The 14881-nt window shown below is 42.5% G+C and overlaps 1 protein-coding gene across 1 annotated transcript in view; it reads right to left on the reverse strand.

The window, feature by feature from the left end:
• LOC110531996 (synapsin-2) overlaps nucleotides 1–13697 on the reverse strand; it is a 35295-nt gene extending 21598 nt beyond the window's left edge. Inside the window, exon 1 of the mRNA XM_021615559.3 lies at nucleotides 12683–13697. Coding sequence (XP_021471234.2) covers nucleotides 12683–13035 — 353 coding nt within the window. The 5' untranslated portion in view covers nucleotides 13036–13697. The remainder of the gene's footprint in view (nucleotides 1–12682) is intronic.
• Between the last annotated feature and the right edge of the window lie 1184 nt (nucleotides 13698–14881).

The following is a 14881-nucleotide window of genomic DNA, read 5'->3' on the forward strand; positions in this document are numbered from 1 at the left end:
AGGGAAACAACACTTCCTAATGTTATTTGCATTGTATGCAGAAAGAGGAGTTTGATATCATAAAGATTTGTACTTTGCACAGTAAATGTATAGGCTAATGTATAGGCTAATGGCATTAGAGGGTGGCAGTGTCAAACGGTTGATTTGATATACAGTCCTGGGGTCAGTCTTCAAGCCATGATCTCTGCTAAGAGGACAACACAATCTACAGTACCAGTCAAAAGTTTGGAGTCACTTACTTTATTTTTACTATTTTCTACATTGAAGAGAGCCCTATTTGGTAAAAGACCAAGTCCATATTATGGCAAGAACAGCTCAAAGGTCAGTCAAATCGGAACATTTCAAGAACTTTTACATTTTCTTCAAGTGCAGTCGCAAAAACCATCAAGCGCTATGGCTATGATGAAACTGGCTCATGAAAGGAAGACCCAGAGTTACCTCTGCTGCAGAGGATACGTTCATTAGAGTTACCAACCTCAGAAATTGCAGCCCAAATAAATGCTTCACAGAGTTCCAGTAACAGACACATCTCAACATCAACTATTCAGAGGAGACAGTGAATCAGGCCTTCATGGTCGAATTGCTGCAAAGAAAGGACACCAATAATAAGAAGAGACTTGCTTGGGCCAAGAAACACGAGCAATGGATATTAGACCGGTGGAAATCTGTCCTTTGGTCTAATGGTCCAAATTTGAGATTTTTCGTTCCAACCGCCTTTGTGAGACGCAAAGTAGGTGAACGGATGATCTCTGCATGTGTGGTTCCCACCGTGAAGCATGGAAGAGGAGGTGTGATGGTGTGGGGGTGCTTGCTGGTGATACTTTCAGTGATTTATTTAGAATTCAATGCACACTTAACAGCATGGCTACCACAGCGTTTAGTGGGGACTATCATTTGTTTTTTAACAGGACAATGACTCAAAACACAGGTTCCAGGCTGTGTAAGGGCTATTTGACCAAGGAGATTGATTGAGTGCTGCATCAGATGACCTGGCCTCCACAATCACCTGACCTCAACCCAATTGAGTTGGTTACTTTTTGGTCGCTACATGATTCCATATGTGCAATTTCATAGTTTTGATGTCTTCACTACTATTATACAATGTAGAAAATAGTAAAAAATTAAGAAAAATCCTTGAAGGAGTAGGTGTGTCCAAACTTTTGACTGGTACTGTATGTGGTGGACAATGGGAACAGCAGTGGGAGAGGGTCATGTCAGAACTGACACCATGTCCTCTCATACACCTAAAGAAGTCAGGACGTATTCACAAAAAGCTAGCATATCACCATCACTACACCACTTAAAAACAAAAATAATTTTTACAATAAACTGACACAGTGAAATATTTGACCCATTCTGGGAGCAATTGCTTCTAATTGCGTTTTCATTTCATTTGTTAAAAATATAATCACAATAACGGAGGGATGATTTGTCATAATCAGAGGCGAGCTTTGGTCATTATACTACTATGCTATTTATTCTCCAGGTTAATCATGCTTTCAGAACATTCCTATAGCACTGTTTTAATCTTTGTCTAGCGCTCCTTGGCAGCCACTAATTCAAATAGTCGAGAAGAGGAGAAAACGTTTCTTAAATGCCTGTAGTGATATTGCCAAGTTACAGGGACTGTCAGCACTGACATTCCCAGCCATAATAATAAGGACATAATAGGTGTAATTTGTGAGAAAAACATTGTGCATTGCTATCATTCAAAATTCAGAATGGTTTCTGTTTACCAGTGCTCATTGCCTAGTCTTTTTTTCTGTCAGTTGGTAGTGAGACTGGAGTATTCCTGCCTGGTTCCATTTTAGTGTCTGTGCTAAATGCAGGAGACACAGGATACACAAAAGTTATAGCCTGATACTGTATATTGTCTGTGGATATCTACCTAACCATTGTATGGGTTAAATACTGTTATTGTTGAAACATAATATCTGCTATTTTAGTATCCCAGACTCATAGACAATTAAGTGATTATGCATTCATCACATCCATGTCTGTAATTAGGCCTATGCTTTTCAAGGTGACAGCGGGAACACTTCTGAACAATGAATCACCACCACAGGCATTCTAATAAGATTTCGTTATTGGGCACTGAAAGAAAAGCTCATTTCTACACTCATCTGAGTAAAGGCCTGTAGTCAAACAACTAATCCTCATGAAATACAACCACAACCGAAAAGCCCAATGATTAACGATGGCCAATGATTCAACGATAAAATCAATTGCCTAGTTAAATAAAGGTTAAATAAAAATAATAAAATCAATAGGGCAATCAGACCGAGGCAAAACTCCCATAGCTCTCCTACTCCTCACACTCCCGACTCCCCTTCTGTTTGACTGACTGTTGTTTGAAAAAGAAAACAACAGATGCCAAATTACAAAGGCTGAAAAATAAATTGGAGGAGCAGCACAGAAAAATCGTCACACGAGTCAAAAGGCTAGTAAGAAGAGACAAACGGGTCTCCCTGGAGGAGCTGGCAAGGGCAGCTGAAAAAGCAGTGGCAAGTAACCAGCAAGGAACAGTATACAAATTCACTAACCTAATCTGTGGCACATCCAGAAGATTGAGACATAAACAATGGGAAAGGTTCAGGTTATGATAACCTAGGGCTAAAATCGGTCTTGGCTGCAAACATCCTTCTTCCACTCTTCACTGATATCTGGATGAATGGAAAGATACCTTCAGATTGGACAAAGGGAGTCGCCTAAGAAGGTCACACTACATGACTGCAACAACTGGAAGGGCATTGCACACTTCACAGTTCCCAGGAAGATCTTTTGCAAAATCCTCGTACAACGAATGTCTTCAGCTGTAGACAAAACGCTAAAGGAAACTAACAAGTGGGGTGTTAGGGGATGAAGGAGCTGTACAGACCATATCTTCGGGTTCAGGAGCATCATTGTGCAATGTAGTGAGTAGCAACGGCAGCTCTGCATCAACGTTATTCGCTTCTAGAAGGCTTATGACAGCATCCACCACGAAAGCCTGTGGAAGAACTTACGAATTCATGGAATCCCCACCCATGTTGTTAACATCATAATACAGTTGTACAGCAACTGTGGAAACAAACAACACAAGCGGCAGGGTAGCCTAGTGGTTAGAGCATTGAACTAGTAACCGGAAGGTTGCAAGTTCAAACCCCTGAGCTGACAAGCTCGTTCTGCCCCTAGGCCGTCATTGAAAATAAGAATTTGTTCTTAACTGACTTGTCTAGTTAAATAAAGGGAAAAAAAAGAAGCTTTGCTGTGAAGTCTGGAGTTGATCAAGGTTAGATTAGATTAGGTCATGTGGCGAAAATCAGACAAGAGAAATACTATGGACCTTGTATTCTATTCTAGAAGACCTACTCTAGAAGACTTCACTGATGGCCTGGTTCTTGCATCACACTAGAAGACTTCACTTGGACTGGACATTTTCTGAGAAAGAGTTCAGAGACTTGATCCCAAGAATAGATGTTCATTGGAATACAGAGGTGGAAACAGAGCTCCAACAACATCAGCAGAGATGGGACAGTGGAGAAGATGGTCAGAGACAGACAGAAATGGAGAGCCCAAACCCGGAAGCAGGCGTGACGTGATTTGGCCACCAATCCCAAAGAATGTAAAATGAGAGAGGGCCTCCGAACTGACTCAAATTGTAGACACATTAAATATGTATGTGGTGCTTGGCCTGAGGCAGGCTTTGAGACTGAGCGGCAGGTCTTTCTAGTGGCTAAGTGGTTGAAACATGAAACAGGGAAGCTTCAATACTGAGCTGCACAAATCTTTCAGCTGATGGCTATGGGTTTTTGGAAAAGGTTTAGGAGCCAGAAATTACTGAGGTTTTGAGGAAATTACTGAGGTCTAACAGAAAATAGCTGTTTTGTATTGATGTGGCCTGCTGGTTTCAACACTGACACACACTGTTGTTTTTAATGTCGTTTTAAAGGTTATGTAGTTTACTCAGATGTCTTCAATGTTTCCATAACTGTTAACCGTTTGATAAACTCTAGACTTTTGATGTTTCACATTATATGGTATTATTTAATGATTGCCAATACATTGACAAATTCTATAAGAAAACAATGATTTTATTTCCTCTTAGGCTGTTGACTGTCTGCTTTTATGTGGAGCCAAAAGACATGGCATCCTTTCAAATGAAATGAGTATGATCCTATTACCTAAATGGGCTAAATCACTCGTGATGCAACGTGACTTGAATTTAAATATCGAGCATTACTTAGACCTAGGCTACAGCATATCTGCAGTGCAAGCATAGTGGTCATTTTTGTTAAACGGAGCTTGCACGGATTTAACATACACACCAATATAATAAATGCATCTGCAGTATGCCAAATTCCAATAAATGTAATGTGTCCACTCTGCCCATGTTATTGTAGTAGCATCCATTTTGCATGGTGAGATGAATCATGCACATACACAGGACTCAACCTTGAATAGCCACTATCCATCAAGCAGCATGTCATCCAAACACAGCTATGTCCCTCAGGCTACAGTTGCCATCTGCATAGCCTACTGTGTACACACTATATCCAGTCCATTAGGATAGTATTTATACCCCTTGACTTTATCCACATTTTGTTATGTTACAGCCTTATTCAGAAATGGATTAAATCGTGTTTTCCCCTCATCAATCTACAAACAATACCCCATAATGACGAAGCAAAAATAGGTTTTTATACATTTTTGCAAATGTACAAAATAAAATAAACTGAAATATCAACTTTACACAAGTATTCAGACCGTTTACTCAGTACATTGTTTAAGCACCTTTGGCAACAATTACAGCCTCGTGTCTTCTTTGGTATGACTCTACAAGCCTGGCACACCTATATTTGAGGAGTTTCTCCTGTTCTGCTCTGCAGATCCTCTCAAGCTCTGCCAGGTTGAATGGGGAGCGTCACTGCACACTATTTTCAGGTCTCTCCGGAGATGTTTGATTGGATTCCAGTCCCCCTCTGGCTTGGCCACTCAAGGACATTCAGAGACTTGTCCCAAGGCCACTCCTGCATTGTCTTGGCTGTGTGCTTAGGGTCGTTGTCCTGTTGGAAGGTGAACCTTCACCCCAGTCTGAGGTCCTGAGTGCTCTGAAGCAGGATTTTTCTGTACTTTGCTCCGTTCATCTTTCCCTTGATCCTGACTAGTCTCCCAGTACATGCCGCTGAAAAACATCCCCAAAGCATGATGCTACCACCACCATGCTTCACCGTAGGGATGGTGCCAAGTTTCCATTCAGGCCAAATAGTTAAATCTTGGTAACGTGAGACCAGAGAATCTTGTTTCTCATGGTCAGAGTCCTTTAGGTGCCTCTTGGCAAACTCCAAGCGGGCTGTTGTGCCTTTTACTGAGGAGTGGCTTCCGTCTGGCCACTCTACCATAAAGGCTTGATTGGTGGAGTGCTGCAGAGATGGTTTTCCTTCTGGAAGGTTTTCCTATCTCCACAGAGCAATTCTAGAGCTCTGTCAGAGTGACCATCGAGTTCTTGGTCACCTCCCTGACCAAGGCCCTTCTCCCCTGATTGCTCAGTTTGGCCGGGCACCCACCTCTAGGAAGTCGGTGTTTCCAAACTTCTTCCATGTAAGAATGATGGAGGCCACTGTGTTCTTTGGGACCTTCAATACTGCAGAAAGTTTTTGGTACCCTTCCCCAGATCTGTGCCTCAACACAATCCTGTCTCGGAGCTCTACGGACAATTCCTTTGACCTCATGGCTTGCTTTTCGCTCTGACATGCACTGTGGGATCTGTGGGATCTTATATAGACAGGTGTGTGCCTTTCCAAATCATGTCCAAACAATTTAACTTACCACAGGTGGACTCCAATCAAGTTGTAGAAACATCTCAAGGATGATCAATGGAAACCAAATTTCGAGTCTCATAGCAGAGGGTCTGAATACTTATCTAAATAAGGTATTTCAGTTTTTTATTTTTAATACATTTGCAAAAGAATCTGAGTAGATGGATGAGGATAAAAAATAAAACATTTTTTTAGAATAAGGCTGTAACGTAACAAAATATTGAAAAAGTCAAAGGGTCTGAATACTTTCCGAAGGTGCTGTATACAAAAGTATGTGGACACCCTTTCAAATGAGTGGATTTGTCTATATCTGCCACACCCGTTGCTGACAGTTATATAAAATTGAGCTCACAGCCATGCAATCTCCATAGACAAACATTGTCAGTAGAATGGCCTTACGGAAGAGCTCAGTGACTTTCAACATGGCACCGTCATAGGATCGCACCTTTAGCAGGGCAGTTCATCAAATTTCTGCCCTGCTAGAGCTGCCCCAGTCATCTACAAGTGCTGTTAATGTGAAGTGGAAACATCTAGGAGCAACAACGGCTCAGCCGCGAAGTAGTAGGCTACACAAGCTCACAGAATGGGACCGCCGAGTGCTGAAGTACGTAGCATGTAAAAAATAGTCTGTCCTCGGTTGTAACACAAACTACCAAGTTCCAAACTGCCTCTGGAAGCAACATCAGCACAAGAACTGTTTGTCGGGAGCTTAATGAAATGGGTTTCTATGGCCGAGCAGCCGCACACAAGCCTATAATCACCAATGCCAATTGTCAGCTGGAGTGGTGTAAAACTCGCCGCCATTGGACTCTGGAGCAGTGGAAACGCATTCTCTGGAGTGATAAATCACGCTTCACCATCTGGCAGTCTGACAGACGAATCTGGGTTTGGCGGATGCCAGGAGAAAGGCATCTGCCTCAATGCCTAGTGCCAACTGTAAAGTTTTGTGGAGGAGGAATAATGGTCTGGGGCTCTTATTCATGGTTCGGGATAGGCCCCTTAGTTCCAGTGAAGGGAAATGTTAACACCACAGCATACAATGAATGACGTTCTAGACGATTCTGTGCTTCCAACTTTGTGGCAACAGTTTGGGGAAGGCCCTTTCCTGTTTCAGCATGACAATGCTCCCGTGCACAAAGCAAGATCCATGGTTTGTCGAGATTGGTTTGGAAGAACTTGACTGGTCTGCACAATGCCCTGACCTTAACCCCATCGAACACCTTTGGGATGAATTGGAACATCGACTGCGAGCCAGGCCTAATCGCCCAACATCAGTGCCCGACCTCACTAATGCTCTTGTGGCTGAATGGAAGCAAGTCCCCGCAGCAATGTTCCAACATCTAGTGGGAAAGCCTTCACAGAAGAGTGCAGGCTGTTATATCAGCAAAGGGGGGACCAACTCCATACTAATGCCCATGATTTTGGAATGAGATATTTGACAAGCAGGTGTCCACATACATTTGGTCATGTAGTGTAGCTACATATAGTATGTCTGAGGAGAATCAGCAGAGGACCCAAGTAACAAGAGCAAAGTCATGCTCTTGCAGCAACCAGCAGCAAGGTGTTTCTTTGACTGTTTGTCCAGTTTTAGATTACTGTTTTAAATCACTTAATGCAATTATTTATATATAGAGCCATGTTGAACTAGTCCTCTAATTTCTTTCAGGAATATGGAGTTAGCTGTCTTTTTTTTTATGGACACCTGGCACAAAGTCATCAATATCTTTCAACACAGATCCAGTACAGCAGGGAGTTTCTTCTCCAATGGAATAATCCCCCAAATGCCAATCCTCCCTCGGATTTAATTTACCCAAACCTTGACGCATTTGATCCTTTATTTAACTAGGCAAGTCAGTTAATGAACAAATTATTATTTACAATGACGGCCTAGGAACAGGGGGTTAACTGCCTTGTTCAGGGGTAGAACAACATATTTTTACCTTGTCAGCTCTGGGACTTGATCTAGCAACCTTTTGATTACTGGCCCAACGCTCTAACCACTAGGCTACCTGCCACCCCCATAATACTGGTCAAAGGGATTCTACCAGCGAGCTACACCGCAAGGTGAGAACTGGGTAAGAGGGTTAGTCCAGGAAAGGGCTCAGCGTCAGTCTCTGTTGCGCATTCCTCTGGCCATTCCAGCAAATGGCAATTATTTTCCTAACAAAACTGATGAACTGCAAGCCCCTGTTCGTTTCAACATGTATTCAGAGATGCCTGTATTCTGTCTCTCACTGAGACATACTGTAGCTTAAGGATAAGGATTTGGACTCGGAGCTGGTGATTGAAGGGCTTACATCCACTCAAAACTCTTTTTGATGAATGCAGTGTCTTTAGATGAAACAAACCCAGAAAAAGCCCCAGACCTGACAACATACTGTAGGTATCCATCCGCCTGCTCACCTCCTGTGCAGAGGAGTTAGGCCCTATCTTTAATTATATCTTTACGTTATCACTCAGCCAACAGTCTACTGTGATTCCAGTCACCAAGAACAACCACCCAAAGGTTCTTAATGACTCTGAGTTCAGATTCACAAAACCTTCTTAAGAAGAAATTTCTTCTCAACTGCCATTTTTTCCTTAACTATAGATTTAAGAAGAAAGTTAAGCAAAGTTGCTATTCTTTAAAAAGGTTATTGGAAATGTTTTTGAGCCATTTCTTATGCTCCTCCTTGAGCAAAAAGTTAATAGGAAATTAGATTCTTGAAAATGAAGTTATTGGAAATGTTCTTAATTCCAAAATAGCTAAACCCCTTGACTTACCTGGAATTTGTATTCAAAACAAAGGTTGTAAAAGTATGCTAGACATTTATAGAATAAATCCTATCTTGTTTGATGATTCTGTGACAAACGGTGAATTAGTTATTGATTTATACAGCTTTAAATTGCATTTTTAAGATATTATGTATTTCCATCAAATCAGAACTGGATTTTTTAAATATAAAAAAACATTGTAAAAGTATGCTAGACATTTATAGAATAAATCATATCTATTTTTCTGTTTCTGTGAATGAATTAGTTATTGAATTTTACCATTTTAAATGGCTTTTGGTGAATGTCTGTTAAATGTCTGATGAATGTCTGATGAATGTCCGAATGTGTGAATATAAAACCAACTTTAGCTTGGTGTTAAAATGTAGTTAGTGTTACTCATGCACTAATCAATATGTCTTGCTTTACACTGTAGCTGGCTAACAATACAGCCCTTACTTTATGCATTGATTCAGTATGCTCCTCCTCTGTCAATGCAATTTTCTTCTTGTCATTAGTCCAAATTTGCGCTTAGTCGATTAACAAAGTGTCAAGTTACTTTTCAATGTATTCCCGAAAACCTGAAGTCGCCATCCAAGTACAAGGTAGCCAGGGGGTGCGGGTGCACCCAGGTGAAACACCACCAACATCATTGCTTGCTTGCATGACCTTTGTGCAGTGAAAGGAAAATGCCAGGCTTGCTAACTTGGTTAGCTATGTGACTGTCAGCTCTTTTTTATAACCAAGTAAGACAAAAAATAAACGTTCAATCAGTACTGAGTAAATAAACAACAACAAAAACATCCTGTCATCACTATACTGTCCATTTAAATTGGGTCAAGAGAATGCATTCATGAGAGGGTTCATAGCGTAAGCGTTAATGTCACTGCCATGGAATCTGATGGGTTTCCACTAGTTACCACAGCCACACAGTAAAAAAGGTCTATATCGTAAAAATGTGTCTTAATATAAGGCTAGGGTTGGGCACAAGGTTAGCAGTGTGGTTAGGTTTTAAATCAGATTTTAAGAAGAGAAATGTTAGAAATAGATGGGATTTATGACTTTGTGGCAGTGGTAACCAGTGACGACCAATACAAAGGTCCTGGGTTCGCTTCTCGGATGAGACATTTTAGCATTCCCTTTCGTGTATAGTTTTGACACCTCCTCCCTGTCCCAACACACACATACCAGCCCGCATACGCACGCACGGTGTGTGCTTATTTTCATTGATTAGGTTGTTGAGTGGCAATGGACAGGGACTGTGGGGTGTGTACTACTGTGCGCGTTTGCTAATAGTGTGTGATTGCGGACCGTAATTTGGGGCGTTCCTGCAACCCATTGGTCCCTGCATAACCCCCTCCCCAGGCTGTAACACAAGAAAATGTGGAACACGTCAAGGGATATGGATACTTTCTGAAAACACTGTATACATCATTTTAATAGCCATTATTCCATTGAAGAGTGTGAATTAGGCAGTTTGAGAAGGTTTGAATCCTAAGCAACCTGCACAGACGTTGTTTGAAGTACAATATATTAACATAGCTACTGTAGTAAGTCAAAGTTGTGTGCTGGAAAACCTTGGTAGAGGATGGGTGGAGTAGGCATTGGTGCTCATGTAAATGTCCTTTCTTTTTCGGGACCAATACCTACTTCTCACTTAAAATGTAATGGTTTGTTTTTAATATATCATAAGGGTGATCCCCAAAGCAGAGGTCCAGCCCCTTGGGTTGTGCCGTGGCGGAGGTCTTTGTGGGCTATACTCAGCCTTGTCTCAGGATGGTAAGTTGGTGGTTGAAGATATCCCTCTAGTGGTGTGGGGGCTGTGCTTTGGCAAAGTGGGTGGGGTTATATCCTTCCTGTTTGGCCCTGTCCGGGGGTGTCCTCGGATGGGGCCACAGTGTCTCCTGACCCCTCCTGTCTCAGCCTCCAGTATTTATGCTGCAGTAGTTTATGTGTCGGGGGGCTAGGGTCAGTTTGTTATATCTGGAGTACTTCTCCTGTCCTATTCGGTGTCCTGTGTGAATCTAAGTGTGCGTTCTCTAATTCTCTCCTTCTCTCTTTCTCTCTCTCGGAGGACCTGAGCCCTAGGACCATGCCCCAGGACTACCTGAGATGATGACTCCTTGCTGTCCCCAGTCCACCTGGCCGTGCTGCTGCTCCAGTTTCAACTGTTCTGCCTTATTATTATTCGACCATGCTGGTCATTTATGAACATTTGAACATCTTGGCCATGTTATGTTATAATCTCCACCCGGCACAGCCAGAAGAGGACTGGCCATCCCACATATGCTCTCTCTAATTCTCTCTTTCTTTCTCTCTCTCGGAGGACCTGAGCCCTAGGACCATGCCCCAGGAATACCTGACATGATGACTCCTTGCTGTCCCCAGTCCACCTGACTGTGCTGCTGCTCCAGTTTCAACTGTTCTGCCTTATTATTATTCGACCATGCTGGTCATTTATGAACATTTGAACATCTTGACCATGTTCTGTTATAATCCCCACCCGGCACAGCCAGAAGAGGACTGGCCACCCCACATAGCCTGGTTCCTCTCTAGGTTTCTTCCTAGGTTTTGGCCTTTCTAGGGAGTTTTTCCTAGCCACCGTGCTTCTACACCTGAATTGCTTGCTGTTTGGGGTTTTAGGCTGGGTTTCTGTACAGCACTTTGAGATATCAGCTGATGTACGAAGGGCTATATAAATAAATTTGATTTGATTTGGAACTTTGATATACCCATAGAGTATATTATGTGCAACTTTATAGAAGAATTTGCCAAACTGGTAAAGCTTCATATGACACCAATTTTTGGTTTGTAGCACATATAAATGAAAAATGATGGAGTCTTAAAGGAGGCCTGGGTAAGGCCAAAATGTTACAAATATTCCAACTTCAATTAACTATTTCTCAATTTTGCTTTAAGATACAAATGTAAAATATTTCAACAATCCTTCCCCCAAAGAACCCTTCCATGGATTACATTTTGTAATAAAATAAAATGTAAGCATTTCTTTGGTTCTAGTTTCAAGAGGAATCAACCATAAGTCAACCTTTTCACTCACAACACTGCAGTTGCCTTAAATTATGCAGAACGTTAGAAAAAGAGGCTTGATTTAAAGTAGATCTCGATCTGCCTCCTCCCCTGCCTCCCCCTCCCCAACACACAGCATTAGAGAGTCTGTCTGAACTAACATTGTCATTTTCCACTCAATGTTTCAAGTGCTACTCCTAGCCTATGTATCACTTATGTTTTCCATTAATGCATCCTATAACGATGCCATGTCTGTGGGAAAGGGAATCCTCATTGGTGACTGGACATCACTGCAGTCTTTACTTAATCAAGAAAACACAAATGCATTTCCCATGCACTCACTGGTTGTTGAAGATTCATGGCATTGGCTTTCTCCGCAATGATGCAAATCTATGTTTGAGTTCACTGAGTTGATTAGACTAATCAAATTAAATTGGTTTATATCGTACGCACACTCACAGGTGGTTGCAGGAAACGGAGCTAATATGCAAAATAGCGGCAGAATGCACACTGGTTTCTTGGAATACCAAGTCAAACCAATGATTGAGTTTAAAAACAACAACTCCTCAAAATATATTGGATTTTCGTCCTGCTGCAAGGCCAATCTGTAATTTAGAAAAATGTCATGTCAAAGGGGGCATAAACCAACAAATTCAATTACTGCAGGAACCACAGTATATGGGTGAGGCAAGCCATAAAAAGACTTCCCGGTGCTGTAATATCATTACGATGGTGAGTCAGTCAGTGGACCTTGTTTCCTCCTCTCCTCCTGAGCACTGCATCTGTTTTTTGTCATTAGATAGACATGCACTGGCATCAGACGACCCGTGCAAGTACCCTGATCAAATCTGACCTGCAGAGCTTGATGGACACCAGACCTGTTGGCTGACAGGTTGTTTGAACCTTTACTTTACCACAAGCTAGGTCCAACTGAGAGCTCCTCTTTTCAAAAAGGATGCTCAGCAGAATATCTATTTTACAACAGTGACCTGGCCAAGAGGACAGCTTCGGGTTTACAAAACAACAAACAACATGTACATCAACACATTAATAATTCACATCTTCACATCACATCTTTCTACAGCAAGACACAGCTTGTTGCTCACCATTCCTGCTGTGGTTCATCGATGACCAGAAGGATCTTGAACTTCTTGGGTGTCGTGACCGCGGACTGCTCCACCAGCCCTGCTGAGGCAGCAGTCTGCTTGACTACGTTGGTTATGGAGCTGAAGAAGCCTGCCCCGCTGGACTGGGACGGCTGGGGTTTCCTCTCCGGGGCCGGGGAGGGGGTAGGGGAGGTGACGGGCGGCGTCGACCCCACCGTGGGAGATTTGGGTGGGGCTGCTGTAGCTGGGGAAGGCGGCTGAGCGGGATCAGGCCTCTGGAGGTCCGTCATGTAGCCATTGGGCAGGTTGGAGATGAAGGTGCTGTCAGAGAGACGCCGGCGCAGGTAGTTCATAGTTGGAGAGCTGTTAGAGCAGACGGATCAACGACGGCTGGATATGAAGAGTCCTTGAGGGGATGGTTGAGTCCAGACGATATCACCTGAGGGTCGTATTAATTTGTAGAAGATGCCACTTCCCAGTGTGCAGCTGGTTGAAGGCTCAGCTCTTCTCCATGCAAACTCCCAGTGAATGTAATGTGTTTCCTCCCAGCTCAGCCGTGCATCCTCAGAGCTCCCCTCACTGTGGCCGTGACGCTATTCTTCCCCTCAGCCAATCGAACTGCCTCTCTGCCAGCCTGAACGACTGCAAAAGATGCTCACACTCTCCACCCCTCCTCCACTCTCTCCTCCCTACTCCCACTCACTCGTATCGTATGCGTGCCTGCCTCCTCTACCCCTCCCCCATTCTTTACTGCCTCACAAGCGTTACATCTTTTCGTACTTCTGCAAAAAAAAGGGGGGGAAGAGGGGTTTCCAATGGAAATGCCTGGGGTAGTAATATAGAGGAAACCTCCAATACAGACTGCACCCTTCTCTCTCCTTATGTTGCCTCCCTGTCCTTAGCTGCCTGTGCCTAATACAGCTTTGGGGATGTAGAGAGAAAATGGCTGTTTGGTCTGGTGTCGGTGTGGACAATCGTGCATGCTGTTAAAACCCCTTCCTTCACGTTGTCATGTGATGGATTTATCCTTCATCATCAAACAGCCGATTTAACTGAGGAAAGTCCCCATGCAGCCATTCGGATTCATCCAAGTGGACTTAGAGTTGTTTTCAATATTTACATTTAAAACATTTTTGGTAAATATTGACATATCTTTACTATTGCACATGACCAGCATGATTTTTTAAATATAATGTGGGTGTGTGGAGGTCTGCATAATGTATGATTGGGGAGCTTTGCTCCTGCTGCAAATAGATTAATTCCCATAATGCCATGCTATCTAATACATTTTTCATATAGGCTCACACAGTTATTTCTATGGCTTTGATGGTGTAATAAAATATAAATTAATAGGTCAAATAGTTGACAATAGACTACAGCAATTGTAATAGTGTTTAGGAAAAGCTACATAAAAAAAAAAATATATATCATGGTTTGCATACAAAAAGTAAAAAGACTCAAATGTCAGATAGGCCTACCTAAAGTGCAGAGTATCAAAATCCTGAGACATTTGTAAAATCAGTTTTTTTTAGGGGTTGCAATTGCAGATAGAACCTTATAGTTCTGAAATGTCAATCTGGGTTTAGTAATAATGTTCTATCTGGCACAAAAATGTGATTTCCATGTGTAGGTTGAAATAAGGTTGGAATAATACTGTGAAATTGTGAACAGTTTGATAAGGCCCTTTTAGGGTAAGAGCTATTTGAAAAGGTCGCCTGAAATTTCAGTCTGTTTGGTAGTTTATACTTCAATGACTTCAAAAAATGTATTCATATATAGTTTGAATTGTTATTGTCATGTATTGTCATGTTGTGTCTTTCTGTCCTTTCCTTTCACCTTGTCTCCCTCTGCTGGTCGTATTAGGTTACCTTTTCTCCCCCGCTTTCCCCCAGCTGTTCCTTGTCTCCTCTTGACTACCTCGTCACCCCTTCTCCCACCTGTTCCCCTTTTCCCTCTGATTAGTCCCCTATATCTCTCTCTGTTTTTGTTCCTGTCCTTGTCGGATTCTTGTTTGTTGTGTTTCATGCCTGAGCCAGACTATCGTCATGTTTGCTGTAACCTTGTCCTGTCCTGTCGGAATCTGCCGGTCTATCTGAGCCTACCACAGTTTGGTTATTAAAGAAGCTCTGTTTAAGTTAGTTCGCTTTTGGGTCCTCATTCACTCACCGTAACAGAAGAATCCGACCAAGAATGGACCCA

The sequence above is a fragment of the Oncorhynchus mykiss genome, chromosome 9 (genome assembly GCF_057628025.1).
Source record: "Oncorhynchus mykiss isolate SJ-2025 chromosome 9, ASM5762802v1, whole genome shotgun sequence".
Classification (NCBI taxonomy): Eukaryota; Metazoa; Chordata; class Actinopteri; order Salmoniformes; family Salmonidae; genus Oncorhynchus; species Oncorhynchus mykiss.